Here is a 27,790-nt window from a genome sequence, read left to right as displayed (position 1 = left end):
TATAAGTATTATGGTAGAGAGCATGAAGGACCAGTTGAGTCAGTCAAAAGCGCCTTGGCTCAATATTGATGTTTCATCTTTGGTGCCCTTCACTATATCAATAAGGTTAATAGTGGTGCTGGTGTCGTAGCCAGCTTGGCCAATTACAAATTATTGGTCTGTATGGATGAATGTAGGAAGAAGGATGCGTAACCAAAGAGCTTTTGTTGAAAATTTGTAATTCTGAATTTAAAAGAGAAACTGAGTGGGATTTGGTACATATCAAAGTGTCCTTTCCAGGATTGAAGAGTTGAAGAGGACTATGATATGGGAACTGATGATCAAGAATTGGAAGGCATAATACAATTTGGTCATGTAGGGTAAATGTCTTATTGCATAAGTAGGTAAGCCAATCAGGGCCTGTTGCTTTGCCACTGGGTAAGGATTTTATGATCTGATATGCAAACTATTTCTTCAATTTAGTTGAAATTTTAGGGGAACCCCACATTTAAAAAAAATATATATATATATATTTTTTTTAATTGACTATATTCAAACAGAAATCAATCTGATTAGGTTGCTGCTGTTGTACATAAGCCGAGCTAACTGTAAAAGAAAAAAATCAATTTCACAGTCATATATGTGCTATCAATGTACACTGTCCATGAAAATTGTACTGTTTTGTAACACCACATACAGCTTTAGAGAACAACCAAGCATGTTATTTAAAGGATTTGTGTATTTTTACTGTTCCCCTTAAAGTTGCATGAAAATACATTCTCCCGCAGTATGGTATTTTTGTTTTGCTTAGTTAAATGTCAACTATGGCAGTGCCCAGCTCCCCATGCCCCTTTCTGAAAATAGTTTGCTATTAGCTATGAAAATGGCAATCATTTTGTGTCAAGATTTGGCTCCCATAGACTTTGGACAATGGGCGTCTGGTTTAGTGTTCTTCAAGCAGGATTTGTTGAACCCCCCCTGGGCACATTCACTCATCCCTAGTGTTTAAATATTTAAGTAAAATATATAACATCTGTCACGCTAAACAATCATGTCATGTTAAACAAAATTAATATTTAATACATTATCCTCGTTCAGTTCTTGGGTATATTACATCCTTTGCATGTATCTGGTATTTTATTCATTAGCTTCATATTTGTTCAGAATCCAGCATCATTTCTAAACAGATGGCAGTTTCTATTTTCAAAGTCATAAATGTAATCTTAATAAAAATTGTAGGGCATGAAAGTTCACTTCAGTTTGCAATATGTCTCTGCGTTGCTGCAGTTGTAAACATATAACTTATACCCTGGTCACTACTCAGTCCAATAATGATGCAGTGACAGAGTAATACTGGCTGAGATGTGTGGAAGGAGAAGTGTCCTTCCTACTCAAGATTTTTCCCTTCTGTCAGTCGGCAAACTGTATATATAGAAAGAAAGAAAGACTATCCCTATGTATGAGTGAAGTGATATTTGCAAAGTTGATATCAGCACAAAATTACCTATTTCACTAGACACAAGATTTTGCCACGGCACAAACTCTACAAATTACCTTTTAGGCTGTTTAGGTAAAAATTTGTTTGAACAAAAATTATATTCTTTTACTTTTCATTATTTAGAGGGTTTATTTTAGTGGGGAATTTCAGGTGATTCTCCTCTAAATCCATGGAGAGGCACATCATTTAACAGGTGATGAGACTGGGCTCTCATCCTAGTTTGTTTTGCTCCTTCATTCATTTTAATAGTGCTTGCTGGCTCTGGAGCACTCAGTACATTTATACAGCACATCCCTTTATAAATGTGCCTTTTTTGAGCAGTGGTATGGCTGTGGTAAGGCCATACTGCTGCTTTTTTTAAATAGACTCCATAGTTTATTTAATTTAGTGTTCTTTGCAGTTGTGTGTTTTTGTGTATTCATATACATTTGCTTTACATTTTTTTTGTATTGTACTTTTTTCAGTGTGCATTCTTTCTGTGAACAAAACTATAAAATAATAATAAAATAATAAATGAGAGGCCATTTATTTGCAAGGGAACAGGTCTATAATTGATAAAGGGGTAATTTAAAGTCCATTAGACCCTTAAAAACAAACAAAACCAACGTAATTTTGACTTCTGCTTTGGCAATAGATTTTTCTAAAATGATGATATTTTGCTAAAATCTTGCCATTTTTGTCGAAATTGTGGGAAAATGAAAACTCTCCATTATTCTAATCCCTAACTGTTACTATATCCTGCCTTATTCAGTGCAACCTTCAGCACAGCAGATATTTCAATTTCTAGACCAGTAGTCATAATACGACCAGTAGTAATATTACAACTGACTACAGATTACCATGTGTTAAAAGATAATTAATCCTAAACTCTCAGGGAGAAAACAAATGTCCACAGTATAAGCATGTTCACACCATGAATATTATGATTATGGAACATGTTTAAGGTGAAGCTCTAGCCAAAGCTTTTATTCATTTTTGTCATATGGAAGGATAAGGAACTCTAGTCAACTGTTTGTTGCTCCATGGTCACATTTGGCAGTGCTATCTTCCTCTATCATTGGCTTTTATCAGTACCACTGCAGTCTGAGCATCTACAGTATTTTATATTATTAATTAAAGGTGTATGAGAAGTCTTTTGAAGCAGATTGTTTGTTTACAGAATTGAAGCCCTGGCAGAGGTGCTATACCTTTCACACTTTATCAAATGTTAAAAAACGGTGGATCTGGACTTCGATTTTCAAAAATTAAATAAAAAATTGTCAAGGGTATACTGTGTCACGAAGTTTCCCCCATCACAAATAGTGATCACTTTAGCTTGGTTGATGGCCAGAAGTTAATCTATAGATGTTTGATCATGTGTATATTATTAAAGAAGAAACAAAATTCTGCTCTAAACCTCTGTGTTTCTATAGCACAGTAGTATGTATGTAATGGAAGACAGCACATAAATGTGTGTTCCTTGACCCCATAAAATGATTTTCCCAAGACATGGGAAAATGAGTGCCCTTGTGACCTATGACTTCCTTTTCTGAGTACAAGCAAGTATATATACTCACAGCACAAGAGCTGAGCATGTCAAGACTCTGAACATCAACTTTGCTAGAATCTTTACATGAATGTTACCAAGGCAATCAAAATCATATCAGCTGGAAATGGAAAAATAAATGAGTCAGAAAAATTGGGGAATTAAGGACTTTGGGGGAAGGACATTGTGGGTTGCCATATACAGTATGTAAGAGCTGGAAATTTCTTACATGCTTTAAAGTAAATCTGTTACTTTGCCTCTTCAGGGCAAGGTAATGGGTTTACTTTTGCAGCCCACCTCTTTTGCTAATAATCACTTTTACTGTATTCACAACCACTCTATTTACTTGCTGGAGTCCTTTGGGATTACCTGGTACTTTGAGGTGTGTGATGGGCAGAACATGCAACCTTCTTCTTTATCTCCCAACTAAGGGCTGAAATTGTTATATTTTCTATTGAAAATACTGCCTCTGGCTTTCTGTAGTGCTGGTAACCATATTCCTAGCCATATGATCACATGATCTCTGCTGAAGGGTAGAATCAGGTTTTAGAATAGCCGATTCTCCTCTGTAGAGATAATTGTAACTCTTGTTTTGGTGAGGAAAAATAATCTTTCCAAGGGAACTCTATAAACTGAAATGATTTTATTAAACATTTTTTTTACATTAATACCTTTCTTTGTTCTGATGAAATTACTGTATGTATCTTCTCAAACTAATTTAAAGGGGGAGGGTGTGCCTTCATTATAATCACCTTCCAAAACAGTAGTGTTGTAATGTGGAAATCTGCAGTATCTCTATCAGTTTAGAAGGGGTTGAACCTTATGGAGTATCGCCCAAAAATGAAACTCCTTTTGATCCTTCTTTTTTACTTGTAGGTCTGTGTGCATGTAATGTGTCAATCACAATAGCAGGGAATGAGATTTCTAGGGGGAAACAGTGCATTAACGTTGTACAAAATGCCTCCAGGTTTCCATATTGCAGGAAAGCAACACTTTCATTTTTTGATATTTTTTAGAAAATTGCAGCATCTGCAGATCAAAATGCGACAGTTATTTTTGATAAGACTAAATTACTCAATGGCAACTGTTGCAGTGATATATGCTATATTATCAGTATTTCCATGAAAGAGAAGTTTTCTTTTAAAATAGTATTGATTTGTACACTTTTGCTTACGTTTCCATATTTTATTCATTGTATTAGATGCTCGTATTTCATATACAGATATTACTGCTAACAAACTTTGTTAGCTTTATAGAAAATCTATTGTTTTCAGTCAGGCTATACCTGACTTATAGACATAAGCTGACCAAACAATATACTTTGCAACGTATCTGAACAGTTTCTGTACAATATCCTTTCAATTTACCAACACTCTGTAATATTTGGATCTGAAAAATCCTTTCAATTTGCGTTAAATTAGGCAAGTCTTTGTACTACATAGTTGATAGAAATCTAAAGCATTGTATAGTGAATAGTCAGCTTATCAGTCAATAAACAAAGATGACCCCCTATGTATGGATTTTATATATATATATAGGCATAGGCAACGCTTAAAACGCTTTTACTGCTCATCAGTTTAGTGTTATCAGTGATTAATGAATCTAAAATTATTGCTCTCACTCCAACGTTTGAGGCGATATGTATCATATGCAGCACAATAGGCGCAATCGTCGTTTTCGCATGTAGGCGCACCCGACGCATATCTGCGTGTCTATGTGGGGGGCGGGGACTTAACATTTGTTTTTTATTTTTTATTTTTTTGTGCTTCTTTATTTTTTTCATGGTTCTTTCATTCTTATATTACTTTTCTTTTTTACGCACAACTTTATTGCTATTATACAACCTCAATTCCGAAAAAGTTGGGATGCTGTAAAAACAGAATAATACCAGAATACAGAATACCATTTTAAGAAAAAAATAAGGTAATTTTGAAAAATATTTAAGCAACACATCTCATAAAAGTTGGGACAGGGCCATGTTTACCATGGTGTAGCATCCCCTCTTCTTTTAACAACACTCTGTAAACATGTGGCAACTGAGGAGACCAGTTGCTGTAGTTTTGGGAGAGGAATGTTGTCCCCTTCTTGCCTGATTTAGGATTCTAACTGCTCAACAGTCCTGGGTCTTCTTTGTCATTTTTTCATTTCAAGATGCACCAAATATTTGCAATTGGTAAAAGTTCTGGACTGCAGGTAGGCCAGTTAAGCACCTGGACTCTTTTACTGCAAAGCCTTGCTGCTGTCATAGCATAGCAGCATGCAGTTTAGCATTGTCCTGCTCAAATATGCAAGGCCTTCCCTGAAAAAAGACGTAATCTGGATGGGAGCATATGCTGCTCTAAAACCGTGATATATCTTTCAGCATTGATGGTGCCTTTCCAAATGTGCAAGCTGCCCATTCCATTCGTACTAATGCACCCCCATACCATCAGAGATGCAGATGCCATAAATCATGGGCATCAAATATTGTGTTTCGGCCTTGTCCCTTGCGCACAGAGATTTCTCCAGATTCTCAGAATCTTTTGATGATATATTATACTGTAGATGATGATATATTTATAGATGAGGAGTGTAGAATGTGCTCAGCTTTGGGGGTGCCTTAAATTACTGATGAACAACTGAATCCTAAATAAGTGTTGGGTTTATTTACAAATAGGGATATACATACATTCTAATTGCAACTAAGGGGAATGCATAGGGGATTTGGAGGGGGACGTAGGGATGGGAATTGAAGTTAAGATCCTTCAGCTAGCATTATCATTCTCACTCTCATTCACACATGCCATGGCCTTGTCTCTGTGCTCAGAACACTCCTCTCAAGCAGGTCTCAGCTAATCACATTCTTGATTGTAGAGTCTAGAAAGACTTTGTCTTGTCCAAGAGGTCACAAAGGTTATCATTGTTCCTGCTTGTGTGCTAGGTTTGTGCAGGTGTTCACATAGCTTACACAGGTGTGGGCACTAAATTCCAGCAGGGGGTCTAGCTTGATAATGACCCTCAGGCAGATCTTCATCCATCAGTGTCCTTGCTCTAAAAGCACTTTGATGATCCTCATTTGCGTTTAACAAAGTCACATGCTGCATGTTCAGGATATCAAGGAACACCTTTATATCAAAGCTTTTACATAGATATTAATTTCATCAGCTCCAACAAGAAGCATTATTCGGAAATTGTTAGAAAATTTTTAGACACAGCTTTTCACAGATTGGTGAACCATCTGCACATCTTTACTTCTGAGACACTCTGACTCTCTAAGATGCTCTTTTTATACCCAATCATGTTTATGACCTGTTGCCACTTAACCTAATTAGTTGCAAAATGTTCTCCCTTCCTTGTTAGTACCACTTACTCTGCCAGCTTTTTGTTGCCCCGTCCAAACTTTTTTGAGACGTGTTGCTGCCATCAATTTCAAAATTACATTATTTTTTAATGGTACATTTTCTTAGTTGAAACATTCATATGTTTTCTATTTTCTATTATAAATAAAACATTATGAGTTTAGGAGATTTGCAGATCATTTCATTCTGTTTATATATAGATTTTACACAGCGTCCCAAAATAGAGTGAACGCCAAATGTTTTATTGCGTTTGACGTTTTCGATGGGGCTTAGCCCATCGTTATTTAAGCCTTTGATGAAGATGGGCTAAGCCCTATTGAAACGTTGGATACAATAAAACCTTTAGCCTTCTGGCTGTTGACTGTACTGTTTGGTCAGCACCCGGTCTCCACCTGTTCCTAGCACAGACTCTATCACACTCTCCCCAAAGTTTTACATTTAGGGAGTCCCTTGATCTGTCAGGATCTTCTTGGGAAAACAAATTTATGCTGAAGAGATCCAGAGCAGGTCTTACAACCCCACAAATAGTGCACTGTCCCTCTAAATTCTGCAGGTTGACAACCACTGACACTTTTAGCACAAGATGGAGTTGGGGAGGATTATTGCTGCTTTTTTTTACTGTTGAAGAAATATGTCACTGGGACATAAAGTGAACACAATCTCTCCAACATATACACAAACAGCATTAAGAATGTATTTTTAAGTAGAGTGAAGTAACATAAGCTGTCAGATTTTTGATGCCACTTGTTACCAATTTGGATATCTCTCATGTCATGTAGAGATGACACCCATTGCATTAAAGTATGCAGATTGTCACTGGAACAGGAAGTCAGACGCATTCTCATCTGCCTTCCACATTGCCATTTGTAGACCTCTCAATTGGTTGCTCAGGCACACAGCACTAAATGTGAAGTAGTTCTCCACACCAAGTTGCTCTGCTGATGCTGCTGTTCTGCAGTTACATTAGTTGACATAATTTACCATGACTACAAGTTTACAATCAGTAAAAAGAATGAAAACATACCCTATCTTTAGGCTTAGTGTGTCCATCTTTATACACCTACTATTCATCCTCTTGAAAAGAAGTGAGCCAGCTCTTCTTACAGCATGATATAATGCAATGTAGCCAAAGGTTATACTCCATTTCATGATCATAGAGCAGAGCTATTCACAGTAGGTCTCTATTGCTCTTGTAAAATTGTTTCTATATTGGCGATTCTGAAAAAAAGTACTCACATAGTTTAGCAATTGTTAGGCGGGATTAATGATGATTACACCACAGGTTTTAAACTAGAGAGGATTTATAAAGCTTTAGCCTGTGATTTCCTGTAAAACAGGATAAAAGCTACCAGAGGAAGACCTTTCTTATCACAGTGCCCATTACCAAGTTAGAAGCTCACACAATGCGTGTACATATATGTCCATGAACTTTTAAAGAGTGAACTCTATTGATCAATAGTTCTGTGCTTTATGACACTGCTATCCTACCCGCTGAAACAGTAAATTATGTGTTTTTTAAAAGCACTTTCCACTTCCACTTTCTGTAGATATTGAACTAAGGCAAATGGGTTTGTGTTGCTTTAGTGTAGAATGTTAGTTCTTATATTCAAAGGTAAAGTCAATCCAGAGGTTTCATGCAGGGCTTCAATGGTAAACAGCATTGGTCTTTAGAATGATGGACCAGTAGAATGTGGACGGAGATGCATGTTATATTCACCTCACTTCTCCTTAGGGGTGGCTTAAAAGGAAATTCCAGTGTGGTGCTACCTTAGTCTCCACGTGGAAAAATGACTTGGCACTTAAGACAGGTAATATATGGAAATTAAAGCTTAACTGAAGTATCAAACTTGTATATCTCTTTATAATCATGTATCCCTGTATGTTACAATTTGCTTGAAAAGGTTATAAAATATATTTTTCTCTCAATAAAAATATTGTTCTCTGCCCTTCTCTCTAATGCTTTGTGCTGGCATTGCTGAGTAATAGCTACACCTCTCAGCTTAAAGGGTAAGTTCACATTTTCACAAAATGTGAAAAAAATGATCTTACTTGCAGCACCCCCCATCTCCCCAGGTCCCTGCTGTACTTACCAGCCAATGTAGCAGTTCCTACACCATACACCACACTTCCCAGCCCCACAGTCAGTAATGATCATAATGCTTGCAAATGGTAAATGCTCATAGGTGAGCATGGTTACATGACCATACTGACAAATGAGAAGCACTTCAAGGCAGTAATAAGTGCTTCTCCTTGGTCAGTGTGGTCATGTGACCATGCCGTCCAATGAGCTTTCGCCATGGTATTTCGCCAACCATTATGAACATTACAGACTGGGAGCCGTGAAGTATGGTGTAGGGGCCGCTACAGCGGCTGGCGGGGAATCACACAGGCAAGTACAGCAGGGATCAGGTGAAGTGGATGGGGGTGCTGTGAATAAGTTTGAAGGTGAACTTACCCTTTAAGTGTTGTCACACAGACTTGTATTGCAGTGAAGATAGGAAGTGTATCTGACCATTGTTGATTGTTGAGAGCAGTAGGTCTGACGCTGGTGCCCATTGGACTGAACATTCCTATGTTACTCTAGTTGCCCATGCTGCACAACTTCTCTGACAGGAAAATTGTCATATATAATACCTATCTGACTGCATATCTATGCCATTGACTTTAGTTGGATGTTAAAGAAAACTCAATTTAGTATAACAATCATCATAAAACTCATATATTATTTGGCTGTATATACTAGGCGTTTCTTTGTATTTACTAGGCATGTCTTTGTATTTACAAGGTATTTCTTTATCTGTTTTTCCAGCTATAGAGATGCCTACAATTAATTTTCAGATGCCTTCAAGGCAACTTCCCCCTCTATCAAAGGAAACAGATGTGGGAGGTTTCAATGCTAGATCAAAGTGCATCATGAAAAATGGCTGTAGTTTCGTCTAGAACCCACAAGAACAGCATGTTGTCTTAGACAGGCTCCATTTCCCGCTGCAGTCTGAAATCAATATAAAATGTTATTTTTTTCCCCCTAGTGCATCCACTAACAAAAGCAGATACAGGTAAAAAAAAAACTTTTCATTTTATGTGATTTTTACAGAACTTTGAGTTTTGCCCGGGGCTCCCTGATAATAAACACTAAGGAGCCAATTTCTGAGTTGGACTTTTTCACTTTTCACTTTTTTTGAAGAATCAAAAGGCAAACAGCAAAAGTCCCATCATGGGTTAAAAAAATGACTCCTCACTGGGGATATAATCAGATATTGGAGACAGCATTTAGCTCTATATATCAAATAAAGATTATACCCACAGCAGGAGACAGTTAGCTGAACCCTACTACAGACATTTGTCCTCTAGATCCTAGCAGTAGTTCTAGGCATCTAGTCTACTGATAAGCATTTATTTTCCTGTCGGCTCCATGGCAGCACACAAATGGGTTAATCCCTCCCTCCTCCCCCTAATGAGGATCGTAACTCATAAAAGCTGAAAGAGTCCCCTGGCTTGCCGTTCCTTTTTTTCCCTCCTACATGTCAGGATCAGAGCAGTGTGCCTACCTAGCAGGGATAAAGTTCTTACTGTCCGCCTTCTTCTTCTACCTTCTTCCGTTGGCGAAGTCCCTGTGAGCCCTTTCCTAAATCGTGCAGGTCCATTGGAGCCCAGCTGGTGATCCTTGCATACGATTATCGTACGATAATCGTGCAGTGTATGGGCACCTTTAGACACCCATTAGCTTGCTTTCAGGTGCTTGCTGAGTGCAGGCTGCTGCCACTTGTAGCTCTGCTACTAAACCTTTTAACTGGATCTTACAGAAAGGTGTTTGCTAACTCAGGTTCATCTTGTGCCCTAACTCCTGGGTGCTTTCTTGTGAGTATTTTGCTGTCACCTGTGGTTCCCCAGCGTTGGTTGATGTTTAAAATGTAACTTATGGAGTTGCTTCATTGCAGGCCTATTCTGCCTGATATTCGGTATTCTTTCTTGTGTATTTCTATGTATTATGTTAGTGACAAGAGCCTGTGGTGCCATAACCTGTGTGGAGCCGGTGTTTGCGGCTCCTTGCTGTGCTGTCTGGGGCTCCCAGTGGCGGTGTTTAAACGCACGCTGTGCATTCCACTGATGTTATTTCCGCCACCGGGGAGCTTCCGCCTCTGCATTGTAAGACTTGCGGTGGCAGGTGGAACACACGCTATGCGCTCCACCCAGGCACTTCCTCCGCTGGATGAGAACCTGGCTTCTGTGTGTTCCTATGATGAAGAGTGGAACGCAGGCTATGCGTTCCAGTGTGACTCCACCGCCGGCTGGGCAGCCTGCGTTCCTTCTGGTAGAGGAGTTAATAGAGGGGCTATTTAAGTCACCCAGCCCTTCAGAGATGGCTTTTTGTTTTGAGCCTGGTGGTACACAGTCAGCTGAACCGTGGCATTCTTAGCATCAGTAAGTGCTTATATTGATCATTAGCTGATTATTGTAGTTGCTGTTGGTTGTACTAGCATTTTTCATGCATGCACAGCATGCCTCTAGACATATCCCCACCCATCAAAGATCACCAGTCGCAAAGAAGGTAGGTGCCTGCTCTTCATCATGGTTTGCTGTCTAAAGGTCAGCCTTTTTGCATCATATACCTACCCTGTGTTCAATTCGTCCAGGTCCGGCTCTCGCCATGTTCGGGAGCGCAGTGAGTCCTCTGCGTCTAGTTGAGTGAGATCACCGTCTCCAGAGCAAGACACTCGTCGTTCCGACAGAAGATTCCGCAACCGGTTTCCATCTGTAAATCAGCGGATTCCATCAGCGCATCCTGGGGCCCTCCCACCATCCTCAGCCCCTTCGGGGGCTTATTGGGCATGTACCAATATGGCCTTAACGGAGAAAACAGCGTGTGAATCATGTTTTCAGAGGCCACTACAGACAAGGAGGCAGGTAATATGCAGGTTATTTATTTACTGCAGAAAGTTTTCAGGATACCCTCAAGAAATGTTTCTTCTGCATAGCGTCAGTCCTTAAACCAGCCTACTGTAGATCCAGCTCAGGAGTCTAGTCCGGGCCCTTCTAGAGCTGGCCGCGGTTGGTAGTCCTCCAGACCCCATTCTGATTCTCCCTCTTCAGATGAAGAATGTATCCAGGATGAATGGAGTCAGGTGGATGGGAAGTATTCCTTTGGAAATAGATTCTCTAAGCTGTATCCTTTTAAGAAAGAGGATCTTAAACACTCAGATGAATCGCCTGTGGTTAATGCGGCCTTAAAGAGGCTGGCATGGCATGTCATGCTGCCCCTTGTCTTGGATAGATGGGCAGATTTGGATCTTAAAAAAATCTATCTCTTGGCCGGTGGGACCTGCAAACCTGCAGTTGCTATGGCAGTACCTTCCAAGGCCCTGGAGGTTTGGGTGGGCAGCGCTGAAGCAGCAGTTTCGGAGGATCTTAGTAAATCTGAGATCTTAGACCACTTAAAGAATATCAGATTGTCTTCTACATTCTGCACCAAGGTTCGGTCGATGTTAAATTTTAGCCAGAGTTTTGTTGGCCGCAATGGCGGGCAGAAGGGCTCTGTGGCTCAGACCGTGGGTGGCAGATCCCACATCCAAGGAGGGATGTTGTAATTCCATTTGAGGGTCAGTTGCTACTCTGCAACAAACTAGACTACGCAACAGCTAAGGCCACTGGAGGTAAGGCATACGGTGCAGTCTCTCTTCCCCAGAAGAGGTTCCGGGCACAAAGCTGTGCAATCCCGGGTGACCTATCTCACCATCTACTGTTAGTATCTCATTGTCTTCAGATTGTCGGGTCCATGATGTCAACGATTCCTGCAGTCCAGTGGGCCCAATGGCGAACTTATTTCTTTGAGACCAGGTTCTTGCGGCAGTGGAAGCCGGAAAGTCTCGACCACCTCATTTGGATCTCTCCCCAATGCGGAGCAGCCTGGGGTGGTGGTTCATGGACTGCAACTGACTAGGCTGTCAGTCTCTCCTCCTTACCACGTGGACAGGGAATTCCTCAGATGCAAGAGAATGGGGTTGGGGTGCCGTCTGTCTGAGCGAGGGTGCTCAGGGTCACTGGTCCTTTCCTGCAGTAGGGGTTTGTCTCCAATGCCCTGGAGCTGAGGGCAGTGTTTCAGGCACTATTGGCCTTTCTGATTGTATAATGTCATATTTTGGAGAGCAGTCACGGACAATGAGTATGTGTACTGTTGAGGCAAATTCTCTCTTTTGCATTTGTTTAGCTATAAAGAACAATTAGAAATGAGTGAATGACAGAAAATGGGCACTGCTGGCTATGTGACTGTCAACTTATCATGTTTTCAATTTTAACTTAATGAAATATGTTCATTAAATAAAAAAAAAGACTAGCCACTCTCCCCGGAACATGCCAGCCTAGCACACTAGACATACAAATGGCTAATGCCTAGCAAAAATCCAGAATGTGTGGGCCCCTGCTATATTAACATCAACCTTTATACCATTCCGCATCAGACATGCTTGAAGGGGGGGATGATAAATCTCATCCTCAGAAATACAACTCTTTGCTGATGGGGCCCTTCTATACCACAGCTGCACCAAAAAGGTATGTGCTTATAGGGAGTAATAGAAAAACACTGCCAGAATAACTCTGATTAAGTATGCTTTCCTTTTAGTGAAGAAAGCCAAGGGACAATAGGAGATTACTGAAAACATATGCATAAGCTTGTTAATAAATTGGAGAAAGAGGGCAGAAATTGCTTTTATTTTAAATAAAGTTTTTTGTTACATGCAAAGTTGGAGTCTATTTTTTAAATGCATTTTTCCATCATAGTGAATAGATAAGTAGTTTATAGAGCCCTTTTAGTTTACTAGGGAAAAGGCAGTGACTGACAAGTAGGGCAGGAAGTTGCACATAAGCGCCTCATTGTTCTAATTTTACATTTGGGGTATTACTGGTGCGGAAGAGCCTACTGTTTAGTCAGGTTAGGGTTTTGACAAAGGACCCCATTCTTTTAGGTCTTTGTCTCGAAGCACCTACCTGATGCTTAACAGAATTGAAGAGGCCAAACACACTCACTACCCCTTGCTTTAGGGATGCTAGCACATATACCTGGCATTCCAATAGTATCATTCAAAAGGGGCTCCACCATTTTTTTTACTTTACTAAAAAAAAAAAAAGTTAATGAAGAAAGAAAGAAAGAAAAAGAGCAGACAATGAGTTGGCCATTTGTTGATACTAGTGGGTATCTGCTATCCATGAATCAGCCCTTTCTGAGTCTGCTCTTGAACCCAGTGGTTCAGTTTACTCATCTCTAAGGACAATTACTTAGGCTAGCCATAAATAGCAAATCTGCCTTTTTGCATGGCAATTATTACACTGACAAACCCACTGCAACTTGTTTCCTTACTTAGGCAGTTTCCTTTTCTCGAGAGGCACTAAAAGGATCAATAACTGTTCTGTGTGGCAGGCTGGGAGATCTGTGTATGATGTTGAGCATTTTCATTGTTTGTGTATTCTCTTTTACAATTGTTTGTTAACCTCTGCTTTGCCTCATTATTAATAGCCACATATGGACTGGGTTGATAGGAAGTAAAAATTGGACTATGTTTGGCCTTGGAAGATAATTTAAACTCACCACATCATATACTTTATAAAATATATGTACAGGGTGATCATGAAGTCCTTGGTCATTTTTATTTTATTTTAAAAACTAAAGTTATATAAATGATAGGGCCATTTAGTAAACATATAAAAAAAATCATTACCGTTAGGGCTTGCATCCCAGTGCTGTGGCATAGGTCAGAATCCCAATCAGTGGCCATGTGGCTTGCCAAAATTATTGATTTGATGAACATGGAAAACCTTACCTTGGTGATTCATGGGACAGCTACAGCCTTTAATCGTAGATGGTTTTACTGGATGGAATTTGTGTCTTCTCCGGAATACCTCTCCTGTCTTTGTACTTGACTTTTTTGTTCTGACCGTGTTACCCTGATCGACCTTTGGAGAAGGGTGAGTTTCACTTTCTTTATCCCTTTATTTCATTTTTGAAAATATAAGAAAAAAACTTGATTCCTGAAGGGGAAATGGACAGTTTATTTGTCTTTGAATGTATGATGTACACTATGTGAATTGTATTACTTTGCATGTGGAGTTGCTCATTTCTAGTACAAGTTTTTGAGATACTGTATTTGTATTAGTGCTGTGTTATTTGTTATGTTCTCTTTCGGGGCTTCCTTCTCTAAAGAAATAATTTGTTTTTAAAAATGGGGTACCGAGAACTGTAGTACTGCAGAGTCAAACGTGTTATATTGCAATGCAAAAATGTGAATCCCGCCCAAATCTTTCAAATACCTTCTTCCAGCAAGAGCACCTTGTCATTACCAATTATATTTGCAACAGTTTTTAAATGCTTTCCCGAACAAATAATTGATGGAGGCGGAATATTTGTTTGGCCCATCTTTACCAGATTTCAAGCTATTAGATTTTTTTTTTTGTAGGATCATGTCAAAACACTTGTCTATTCAACAAAACCTTGCACTCCGGATGAGCTTAAGGTCACAATAACAAGCACCATTCAAGCTGTATCAGTGCATCAATTATGCAATGTGTTAATGGAGTTCAAGAATCGACATAAAAGTCATATCAACAATGATGGAGACCATGTTAAAATGTTATAATTAAAAACAGCATTCAATCTGAACTCCAGGCAGATATAAAATACACAAATTAATGCAGCTCTGTACTCATTATTACATCCTGAAATGTATTTTGCAACCAGTATAAGTATGGTAATTTGACTTTGTATCAGCCTCTTGTAGTCCTCTGTACAAAATTCAGACTGGGAGGGCGAGGGGCATCACTGGGCAGCAATCTGGTGTGCTGCATACAAATGTGCTGAAAAGGAACATGATAATTGGACGACAGAACAAAGTAAGCAGAGGGATGACTTCATCAGTCTCTTTAAGGGCCCATTCACACTAGCACATCCGCTAAAATGCTCCATTTTAGGCAACTGTGTTGTACTGCACTGGATCAATGCAGGTCACCGCGAAGACACATAGAAAGCAATTGTTTTCTATGTGTCACATTTACACCACAATGTAGTGAGCAGTGCGCTGAGATAAAATGCAGACATCCCAACTCTCACAGACGTTCCGGGAGTCTCCCGCTATAAGATAGAGGCTCCCTGACGCTCCTCCCTGAAATTAGTTTTTGCAGCTTGGGATGTCTGAAAATGCCAACTTGCTGCATTTTATTTCAGCACACTGCATGTCACCTAAACGAAGTGTACACATTGTACACTACACAATACACATTTGCAGAGCCCCGGTCTCGGGCCTGTGTTCTGCCCAGCTCCTGGCAACCAGAACGTCCCATGTTGCTAAGAGCTGGGCAGGGAGATGTGCATGACCCTTACACATCTCCCCACTTGACTCTTAGCAACCTGGGATGCTCTGGGTGGAAAGCGGGAAGCAGGCACATTGCAAACAATCTGCGGCAGATCGGCCGTGCCGCTATGCCTGCCGCCCCCCATGTGAACCAAAGAGATGCCACCTGAGGGAACAGCCTTAGGCTGCCTCATTAAAGAGACAGCCCTGAGTACATAGATGAAGATCGTGTCAGGTGTCCCCATCCTTTTTCAATGTTCACTTTGAACCTGATAAAGGGTGGAGACGCCTGAAACTGTCTTCATCTATGTACTTGCTAATATACCATTATCCAGCGGAATAAAAGCATATTGAGCAATTAAGTCGCTCAGTATTCAATTCAGCAGCCTTCCAGCCTTCCTGTCATAAATAGAAGAAGGTAGGTTTATCATATACACTGTAAGTACAGCCAAACTCTTTTCTACTCATTGAATTACTGGATGAAGCTATTGTGACAGGGAAAAGGTACAGAGTAGCTCTATATTCCTATTCCTGCTATCTACTTTGTACTGCCTGCCTTTTGTTGTAGGCTCATCACATATGAGGAACAGAATGCTATTATTGCGGTTTAATTAATTAACAAAACAGAATAACTAAAAAAAACTGTTATTTCCTGTGTTCACCCCCTCCTTTTCCTTTTTTTTTTGTTCAGTATAGTGGTGTGAAAAATGATAAAGTAAAAACTGCAGAGCTTGGTGGCATGTCTCCAGTCACTGTCACTTGTCAAATTACAAGCCATGCACCTATGTCTTCCTGATCCCATTGTAAAGAGATCAAGAGGGAGGAGGCACTGTTTGGAGCAGAAAGAAGACACAGAATGAAAAATGTATTTTATGAGCTCGAATATAGCAATTGCTCATAAAATTCTCCTCCTATAATTGTCTATTTGGAGACACAGAAGGGCCCACAGCCAATCACATACGTTTCTCTAGAACGTAGCAGGTGGCACACATTAACAAGACAGCAAAGACCTTTCACCTAGTTTAAATTTTATGTGCATTGAAGTCTGTTAAGAAACAATTGCAACCTGTTTTATATAAAACTTAACTTATGCAAGCTAACTGCACTATAACTCAATACAGACTGCTCAAGCAGAGCACATCTGTAGCTGTATCCTTAGCACTTAAAGCTGAATTCAAGGCAAATACACTGTTGAAATTCATATTTAGTTGATGTTTCACCTGACAAAGGGATTTGTATTTCTGTCCAGCCAGTTCTGATATTTACACAGCCCTGCCAGACAACACAGCCAGCCTAGTGACCTGACATTACTCTGCTGCTGTTATTCCTTTAAATGGGCAGTGAAGGAGCAGCCCCAGACTGATTAACGCCATGTCATGGTTCTCTCCTGTGAAAATGTTACTTGTCACCACATGTGAATGCAGGACACCTGATTGGCCCAAAGTACTGCTCCTCCCTCTTCTAGTTTGAATGCTGCAGTGCAGAGCATTACAAGAGGCTTAAAGTAATATTAAACTCCATCTTTTTTTCAATAATGAATCCAGATCAAACAAATATACATTGCCCAGCAAAGTATTTCTTAAGATTTTTGCTCAAGCACTAGTAAGCTGTGTGTGTCTCCACAAACACACAGGCACAGCAAGGCAAGCACTCCCATGCACCCTCCCTTCTGCTTCCTCTCTTCTCCTTCCTCTATTCTCCAAGCTAGTAGATAGATGGCTGCTGGAGACTGTGCTGTCCTTTGTGATCTTGTACTGGACAGGAAGTTTAGGGAAGCTGAGCTGAGAGAGTTGGAGTCAGCTGTTCTGAAACATGATTTATGTAATGTATCAAAACTGGAGCAGACAAAATCTGGAGCAGCTGTGCATAGCAACCCATCAGCTTCTTTCTTAAGTTTGTTCAATTAAGATTTGAAAATGAAAGCGAGAGACTGATTGGTTGCGATGCACAGCTGCTCCAGTTTTTGTCTGCTCCAGCTTTGATACATTACATAAATCATGTTTCAGAACAGCTGACTCCAACTCTCTCAGCTCAGCTTCCCTAAACTTCCTGTCCAGTACAAGATCACAAAGGACAGCACAGTCTCCAGCAGCCATCTATCTACTAGCTTGGAGAATAGAGGAAGGAGAAGAGAGGAAGCAGAAGGGAGGGTGCATGGGAGTGCTTGCCTTTCTGTGCCTGTGTGTTTGTGGAGACACACACAGCTTACTAGCACACACAAGGACCCTGGAGACACACACAGCTTACTAGCACACTCTATAGGACCCTGCAACGGAAAGGAGCCACCCTAAAACAGGATATTAGTGCCAGTGCTCAGGGAACCAGCTGATTCTGCAGAAAGCAGAAATTGCAAACATCAAGGAGTAGCATCCATTGTAAGTGATGTCAGTGTTTGAACGGACTTAAAAACCTTTTGACTTTATTATCACTTTAACTCAAGTCTAATTTAGCTGCTTATACTAGCATTTAAAATACATTTAGTTATTATTTTTAAATAATTGCATTAATTGGTGTTTTTATAGCTACCTGGAGTTTAACCATCTCCTGTACATGGCCGTTCGTGAACAGCCGGACGGGAGACTTACAGAAGCAGGAGGGCGTCTTAAGATGTCCTGCCCCTCCCCCCCGCTTGTGTCCCGAGATGCGCTGTGCCCGTGCGGCTGGGACCGGCATGGCGACTCTGTCAGTGGAGATCAAAGGGAGATCAGTACACAATCTCCCTTTAATCTCCTCTGCTGTCCCTGAATGCAGGAAGTGATGTGTATTATATCACTTCCTGCATTCAGTGTCACTCTCCGGTTACAGATGCTGGAGAGAAGCAGATGAAGCAGATCTCTGCTTCATCTGCTTCTCTGGGGGTCTCTAGTTGACATCAGGGGCCTTAGAAACCCCTGATGTCTCCATAAAGAGGACATGTTATTTGAATTGGCTATCACATAGGGGATTTCTTAGTCCCCTATGTGATAGCAATAAAGTTATGTGTAAAAAAAATGTTAAAAAAAATTAAAGCATAAAAAAAATAAAGAAGCTAAAAAAAAGTCACAAAAAATAAACAAAATAACACAACATTTTTTTAAAAGTCCCCCGCCCCCCCACATACACTCGCAAACATGCGTCGGGTGCACCAACGTACGAAATTGACGATTGCGCCCATTACGTCACACATGTTACATATGGCCGCAAATGCCGGAATGAGAGCAATCATTTTAGGGTAATTAATCACTGGTAACACTAAACGCTTTTAAAGTGCCGCCTATGGCCAATTTTTGGTGTGGTCGTTTTCTGCGATTTCGCGGGCGTGCGCAATTTTAAATCTTGACATGTTTGGTGTCTATTTAACCGACGTGACCCCGTATTTTATATTTTGCCAAAAAATTGGGGTGATAATAAATGTTTCATAACATTTCATAAGGAAACAGGTTTTTTTTCAAAATGTAGGATACTTTTTTGTTATATAGTAAAAAATGAAAACCCCAGTGGTGATTAAATACCCCCAAAAGAAAGCTCTATCTGCCCCCCAAAAAATGGTATAAAATTATTTTTAGTACAGTGTTGCATGATGGAATAAATGTCAGTCAAAGTACCACAGCGCTGAACACTGAAAAATGGCCTCGCCAGGAAGGGGTGAAACACCATGGTCTTTAAGTAGTTAACTTTAACAAAGACTGTACAATACAGGTATCCACAAAATACATTTCCAACCACATACTCCTAAACTGAGCTTATGGTTGCACACAATAAACTAACATTGTATAAAAGAACAACTCTGACCTTAATAAAAGAACAGAAATTTGTCCAATGCTTAAATATGGCAAATTGGAGCTTTAAGCTACTTCCCTTTTTAATGTCAGAAAGACTCAGCTAGAAATGAACAGCTTTCCAGCACCAGAAGCCCTCATATATGAAACCTTTGTTCCCACACTCCCACTGCATTTGTTAATAGCACAGCTTTTTAAATCACAGAGCACAGATAGCTCCCATTCCACCACAAAGGAGGAGGTGTGGCCACAAAGAGTAATTGAATTTCAAATTTGTGCGCGTGTATTAGGCAAAAAGAGGCATGGGGACACTCTCAGTTTTTTTTTTTTTGCTTCCTAAAAAATCCTTAATTATTTTAAAGATTAGCATTTTAGAACCTTTTTGATATACTGTAAATTGTCTTCTGTGTAATAGCTACTCTTGCACATCATTAAAAGCAACAACATACAGTTAAAATGTTTCTAAAAAAACTACTTGAGGCTGAGATTTGAGATATAACACTGCATACGGGGGATCATTGTCACGTAATGATCACTTTGTGATCCAGAATCAAAGTCGGCTATATGCTGTATGAAATACACTGTGCGCCTATCGCCACCCTTCTGTCTGGCATCCTTCGATCAGAAGTTTCGAAGGAGCAGGATGGAAAATCCTCGAGCATACAGTGATGGAATAAATGTCAGTCAAAGTACCACAGCGCTGAACACTGAAAAATGGCCTCGCCAGGAAGGGGTGAAACACCATGGTCTTTAAGTAGTTAACTTTAACAAAGACTGTACAATACAGGTATCCACAAAATACATTTCCAACCACATACTCCTAAACTGAGCTTATGGTTGCACACAATAAACTAACATTGTATAAAAGAACAACTCTGACCTTAATAAAAGAACAGAAATTTGTCCAATGCTTAAATATGGCAAATTGGAGCTTTAAGCTACTTCCCTTTTTAATGTCAGAAAGACTCAGCTAGAAATGAACAGCTTTCCAGCACCAGAAGCCCTCATATATGAAACCTTTGTTCCCACACTCCCACTGCATTTGTTAATAGCACAGCTTTTTAAATCACAGAGCACAGATAGCTCCCATTCCACCACAAAGGAGGAGGTGTGGCCACAAAGAGTAATTGAATTTCAAATTTGTGCGCGTGTATTAGGCAAAAAGAGGCATGGGGACACTCTCAGTTTTTTTTTTTTTGCTTCCTAAAAAATCCTTAATTATTTTAAAGATTAGCATTTTAGAACCTTTTTGATATACTGTAAATTGTCTTCTGTGTAATAGCTACTCTTGCACATCATTAAAAGCAACAACATACAGTTAAAATGTTTCTAAAAAAACTACTTGAGGCTGAGATTTGAGATATAACACTGCATACGGGGGATCATTGTCACGTAATGATCACTTTGTGATCCAGAATCAAAGTCGGCTATATGCTGTATGAAATACACTGTGCGCCTATCGCCACCCTTCTGTCTGGCATCCTTCGATCAGAAGTTTCGAAGGAGCAGGATGGAAAATCCTCGAGCATACAGTGACGGCGGCCAACTGACAGTGGCACCCCCGCCACTGCCAAAATACAAAGCACACACCAGGAGATTCATCTATCTACGCTGTTTAACGTGGATAGAGGAATCTGTGATATTTTTTTTGTTCAGCCCGCAGGTTGATCTAAAAATATAACTGTGTATGGCCAGCATAAAGAAGTACAATGGCTAGAGAAGGGTGGATTAAAAGAAATGTTTCTAATATAAATGTATTAAATGAAAGTGAATGAAAATACCAGATTATTAATCTGATTTAGTATTGTGTCTACTTTTGTATGTGTGAACCTGAACTTAAGAAGTGAAGATTTACTATCTTGCAGGGAACATCTAGAAATGTTAAATGTGCCCAGGCAGCAGCCTCAAAGGTAGACCTTTTGTATTGAATTCCAGCTGAAATATAACAGTATACTTCCTGTGCCTTGAGCTTCATTGCTGTAAATCTGCAGTGTGAGATCATCTAAGGCACTGCTAACTCTGACTGCTACTCTCACGAGATCTGAAGTGAGATTCAATGATGCCACTACTGTGCAGCTCAATGTTCTCCTTATTGGAGAAGATCTGTACCTGAAGACCTGCAGTGCAAGGATCTACCTGTTTCTGCTTCATTCATTTTGGTGATCTGTGCTTTCTGCACCTTTCTGCTGCTACTGACTATTCCCCCACCAGTCATCATGAGGTCAGCTGTGGTCAGCCCTCCTAGGAAAAAGATGCATCCAACATATGATGTTTGGTATCTAACAAATTGTAATTTAATTCTGTTAAATAATATGTTGGATGTTAGATTGTGAAACCTTGTCATATAAATATATAGCTGTGCCCAGGATAGTTGGTAATAGGGTGTGTCAGCTAAGCATGATAAAATGCATTCCAGCACACTTACTATCCACTCCTTGGACCCTTTAATTGGGTGGAATACTGGTAGTCATGGGTCTGAGGGTCAGTAACTCTGTATTTTTTCACTTTTAAAACCCTTTTATATTATTTAAAATAATATTTGAATATGTTGTGCACCATTTTTGATTAAAACAATATTTAAAAATCTTTAAGCTGCATCTCTGAATGCTCTAACTAGTAATTAAAGAACTTTGCATCCGTGAAGAGTCTGCGTACTGTGTGTGTGTGCTCAGTTAACCTGCCCAAGTAATGATCACACTAAAGGTGGCCATACACTGTACAACCATCGCAAGACCTTAGTCTTGCGATGGTTGTAAAGTACTTAAAAAAACGTACGATCTGCCCATCTTGGACAGGCAGATCGTACTCTCGATCATCGCAAGCCCGCCCCCCTGAGGGGCGGGCTTACGATGACTGTAATGAGGGGCGGGCTTACGTTGACTGCAAACGGGCAGTGTGCGCGTGAGCACACCGGCCCGTTCGGCAGTTGTCGAACCAGCAGGCCACTAACTCACCGAGAATCGTACGATTCCCGGCGGGTTTTCTAGCATGCTGGTTCGACGGAAGACGTGCAATCGTACAGTAGAAACGGTCGCACGCCTTTCATACACTGCACGATTCTCGTACGATCGCGGGATTTCCGTAGATTCTCGTAGATGAATCGTGCAGTGTATGGGCACCTTAAGTCTTTTGGTGATTAGATTGTTGTCCCACAATCTGGACAATCTCTGTACAGAATGAGTGGGTGAGGGTGAGGGTGTAATTGTCAAAGGTATGTTTCCAGTTTAATGCAAACAGTGAGGCTGAATTTTCCCCTTGGGGACACAAACAATAATAAATTCCTGACAGTTGTTTCAAGAATTCCTCACTCAAAGACTAAAAAAAGTACAAATCCAAAGAGGGAACCTGGATTTGTGCAACGTGTGGGGCAGAGGATGAGCCTTACTGGTGTCTTGCACCTGGTCTTCTAGGAGAGTGACCCAAGTTAAGGCTTGGGAGCAGTGCATTCCCAAAAAAAAGGTGCTGAAATATCTATTTACATATCATACATTTTAGAAAAATACTGTATAAAGGGATATCTACTACAGACCATTCTATGAAGTACCAACAACTGATATCTTTTATTAGGGATGCACCAATACCGGTTTTTCGGTATAGAGTACGAGTAACGATATTTGTCTTTCAGTACTCTCCGATACCGAGTAACGATATCGGTACTTCCACTAGGATGGAGCCAGCTTCCAGGGCAATCAGGAAGCCGGGTGGCGTGTCATTACCCACCGCCCGGCTTCTTGATTTCCCAGGAAGCCGGCTACATGCTGTTTGGCTGGCTACATGCTAATTGGCCAGCAAGCCAATATTGGTATTGGTGCATCCCTATCTTTTATGCACCCCACTAGTTTACAAAAGATGAATCTTCAACCTGAGGAACTGTTTACTTATTAATGCAGACTTTAGTGCCATATAAAGCCCTTTATAGCACCTTGATACATCAGTGCAGTTGATACAAGAGTAGGCCTACTGTCCAACTGAGGTAAAATGTCTCTGCTAGACTTCAGTTGCAACTACCCATGTACAGTATATTAAAATTTGTGGCTGATTTTGCTTGAACATGTTTTCAAGTACCTTTTTTTCTCTTAGTGAAAATACAATTTCCTATTCTTTTTCACATTATTCTGTGCTGACAAAGCTGAGTAATGGTGACACCTAATAGGACTCATTAGTTTCTTCATACAAGCTGGTATTTGAGATGAAGAAGGCCAGGTCTATTACTGATTGGTGATTGTTTCCGAATTGGGTCTAACAACTGTCCCTATTTGGCTGTCCACACACTCTGCACAACTATATTGTAAATCGCTGTGCAAACTGTTGGCGTTATATAAATCCTGTATAATAATAATAACTATTGCAACAGTAAAGAGGAAGATAGATATGCAAAAAAAAACCTATTTTTTCTAATTATAGTAAAAAATAAAAACCCCAGCAGTGATTAAATACCACCAAAAGAAAGCTCTATCTGTCCCCAAAAAATGGTATAAAATTCATTTCAGTACAGCGTTGCATGACGGAATAAACGTCAGTCAAAATAACGCAGCGCTAAATACTGAAAAATGGCCTGGCCAGGAAGGGGGTCTAAACACCTGGTCTTGAAGTGGTTAAAGTGATACTAAACCCAACAATGTAATAATAAAAATAAGATCTACAATAAAGTCATTTAACAATGAGCTAACTCACTTTTTCATTATTTTCCTTTAAATGCCGCAAAAAGGATTTCTTCATCCATTTGAATAACTTCCTGCCAGAGGGTGGCTACTTTTTTTCTCCATGGTCCCTATGTGAGCTGAAAAGTAGCTACCCTCTGTGCATGCTCCCGCTGAGAACTGCAGTAAAATGGGAGATTGTTTCAAGTGCCCTCCAGTCTCTTCTGCTGTCTCCTGCTCTCTCCTCCCTCAAATCCCACCCATCTGCATTCTTCCCACTCTTTGGAAGGCTCCCGTGTCAGCTCTGGAGCACAAACAGCTCCATCATCTGTGTTTCTCGGCTGTTTCTGCTGTACTTGCTTCTCAGCGAGCTGCGGTGCACTGCCATTAGCAGCAAAGGAGGTGGGAAGGGGGAGGAATGCTTGCTGAATTGACACAGGTGCAGTGGGAACAGAGCACGCTGTGCTTATGGGAATTGTAGTAGAGGAGAGCGGCGCGCTCTCCCACAACGCTCAAGCACTTTTTGGAGGTGGACGCTGGAAGTCACAGCAAAACTTAGGGGCAACAGGAGCGTGCCATAGGAATTGTGAAATAAAAAAAAGGTAAATTTAACATTTAAAATAGAAAGGACAGGGATATAGTGTTTAAGTGTTAAAAGGGGGGCATGTTTAATACAGGGCTCAACATTTCAGGTTCTGAACTACTAGCCAGTCCTTAAGAGTTACTCGCCATCAGTTGCCCCACCTAACCCCTACCCTGCCCTGTTTTTGTGCAGGAAATATCATATTTATCAAACTCTGCGTTTGCTGTGATCCCAGTTGTTCTTATATTCACATTTTTGTTGATGATTGGACTTTTCTCTTTCACCTTTCTCTCTGGAAGCGTAGCACTTGCATTTAAGCTTTAGTTTGAGATAACATATTGTACACACAGCCGCCTGCCTCCCTCCCCCCTCCCTTGCTCCCCCCGCTCAGTGCTTCTCATCATCCCCCGGCATCTGACCTGTTAGTTTGTGGCTCCACTGGGATATCCAAAGCACACACGGACACGGCGCTTCCAGCAGTGATGTGGGCGTGTCTGCTAGCAAAGGAAACTCAGTGAGTCCAGCATTGGTGTGGGCGTGTCTGTCAGCGAGGCAGCATCAGCATGAGACAGAGAGAGTGTGAGCCCTAATACACCGGCTGAATTTCCACTCGCCCTCACTTCATTTCCACTCGCAAAATGCGAGCAGGCCGAGTGGAAATTTTAAACTCTGTTTAATACATAAAACGTTTGAGTTTTGTGTCACTTTAAGACTTTCACCTTCAAGCCACCTGTTCACTACTTAATGTATGTGCATATTTGGATATTTGGTTCAATTAGACTCTAAGCTGTATTCAATGTTCTTCTATCATGGAAAATCTGCAATAATTGAATTGATTCTAGACATCTAAAGCCTTTAATCGGCTTTAAATGCTGTATGGCTAGTTTCTTGAGGACAGAAGGGTGTTTTTTACGTTGAAAAAAAATGGTAAAGAAAAAATAGCAGAAATCTGCAGATATTTACGATCTACAGATTGGGCCCAACTAAGTTGGGGGTACATTATCTCCAGACATACCGTAGCTGATTTATTTTGTAGCTTCATGTATTTTTCTTACCTGTACTGCGGTCTGCACTGTGTTGAATGACATGATCACTTTGGTGGACCCATTCTCCATTGCATTTGAAGTAGATCTGTGTGGCTGGAGTGGCTTTGCAGCTTAGAGTGACTGGTTTATTCTTGACAATAAATACATCCTCAGGTTCCAAAAGGAAATGTGGCAACAGTTCCCCTCCTTGTCCTCCCAGACCTGCTCCAGGTATTGGCATAGGGAATGGATTCACTGGTCCAGAACTCTGCTGGCAGCCTGAAACAAGAGAAAAGAAGTGGCTATTGAGTACACAGCTCACCTGCTGTCTGCACATTGTATGTATTAGCCCCGCTCCACATCTTTTCTTATCTTTCTCCATCACCTACAAGCCTCAAGCCTTTTTACTCTGCCATATTCATCTTGTTATTGATTTTCATGTTTTTAAGCAATGACAAACGTTGCATTAAAAGACACAATAAAAGGATTGGACATTAAATTAAACTATATCCAAGCTACATGTTACAGACCAGTGGTTTGAAAATGTTTTATTTGTTAACACTTTCCTTCCATTCTAATACCACTTTCTCTGCTATGAAATCAGATAATACACAACACTTATGGAATACTTCTTATATTATTATGCTCATTGAAATCTGCTCTGCATCTAGCTTTTTACACAATATTTACTGAAGGCTTTATTTTGAAATAAAAATCCCTTTATTATTTTATTTTATTTAATGTTGTATTGGAACACAATTAGATAATCTGTGCAGTATAAATTAGCCTTGAAAATGTTGTACAGAGAGGCTTTTTTGACAATGTAGGATCTAAACTGACAACATAATATAATGCCATTGGATTTTCAAAAAAACTGTATATGTATTAACACACTTAATTAGAGCTCAATCTGACTTTTTAGGTGTCCATGTACACATGCATGGATACATAAAATAGGGAAAATTCTGCTCAGAGCCAATGATGCGTTTTTGTCTGCTTCTTCATACATTATAGTCTAATATGTCCAACATATTAGAGTTTGGAAGCAGTGCACACATCATACCGCCCGATCAACCTATGTGGCTGGCCCAAGAGATTATCTTGCCTGGGGACTATATGTGTGAGTCACGAAAATGACAAAAAAAGATCTGTGTCCCTCCTCTTCAACAAAATAGCATGTCCGTACCATGAGTTTCGCAAACTGAGACAACATTGATAACAAGTTTACATTTAAACTGGTGTGCCATTCAAAGCTATAGACATAGAGAGAGAGAGAGAGAGAGAGAGAGAGAGAGAGAGAGAGAGAGAGAGAGAAAACATGTCACATTCCTTTTGGATACAGCTGGAAATGACTATTATCCCAGTCTTTCTTGCTGTCTGTATCTCATTTGAGAGATTTCCCATCACATTCTGTCCCAGTGACACAACAGGTGATGAGAATAAATCTCTGTGAAATAAGAGGAAATCCCCTCTTGGATGGTTGTCACCAGAATTTGTATTCCCCATGGAAGAGTTCCCCTCACCTCCACTTTTGGTGGAAACTGTAAGATGTTACATTTGCTGGTATTATTCTACCAGTGGGATAACCACTGTTGGTGACTCCACAAGTAGATTAACCCCCTAAAAAAAGGTTCTTATCTTTCCTTTCTCTATTTTTAACTAAAAAATGTTTTAGCTAGAGTCATGCACACTACATTTCTTCCATTTTTAGAAAATGAGATTACATTCAGCCATATTGGGTTCATTTAAAAATAACTGGCTTGTAACTCTGTTAGGGACATTGGATTGTAAACTGCATCAGATCAGGGACAGATATGAATGGTAAAATGCATTGCATATAGCGCTTTATATAAATATAAAGAAAATGCATGTCACATGTTAGTACTATAAAAAAAAATAGGTAAGACAAGCAATTAAGTTCTAGTAAAATAATCCTTCAGTTGTCATATAATATCAAAGATATATCCTATATAAATGCCTGTTTGACTGAATACTTGATTTTTAACCAAATACATTGCATGTGGATATCCTGTTGTAGAACACTGTGTCTGTTGTAAAACATGATCATAGAAAGAGTTATTGATCAAGAACAGTTACTGAAAATGGTTA

At 40.1% G+C, this 27,790-nt stretch overlaps 1 protein-coding gene across 1 annotated transcript in view; it reads right to left on the bottom strand.

The window, feature by feature from the left end:
- Positions 1 to 27,790, bottom strand: part of UNC5A (unc-5 netrin receptor A) — a 315,219-nt gene that overhangs the window by 121,139 nt on the left and 166,290 nt on the right. Inside the window, exon 2 of the mRNA XM_018552406.1 lies at positions 25,712 to 25,960. Within this exon, the coding sequence (XP_018407908.1) occupies positions 25,712 to 25,960 (249 nt within the window). The remainder of the gene's footprint in view (positions 1 to 25,711; positions 25,961 to 27,790) is intronic.

The sequence above is a fragment of the Nanorana parkeri genome, unplaced genomic scaffold (assembly GCF_000935625.1).
Source record: "Nanorana parkeri isolate BGI_ZX_2015 unplaced genomic scaffold, ASM93562v1 scaffold87, whole genome shotgun sequence".
In the NCBI taxonomy this organism is placed as follows: Eukaryota; Metazoa; Chordata; class Amphibia; order Anura; family Dicroglossidae; genus Nanorana; species Nanorana parkeri.
Note: the sequence above shows the minus strand (reverse complement) of the source record. Positions and strands in the feature narration are given on the sequence as shown.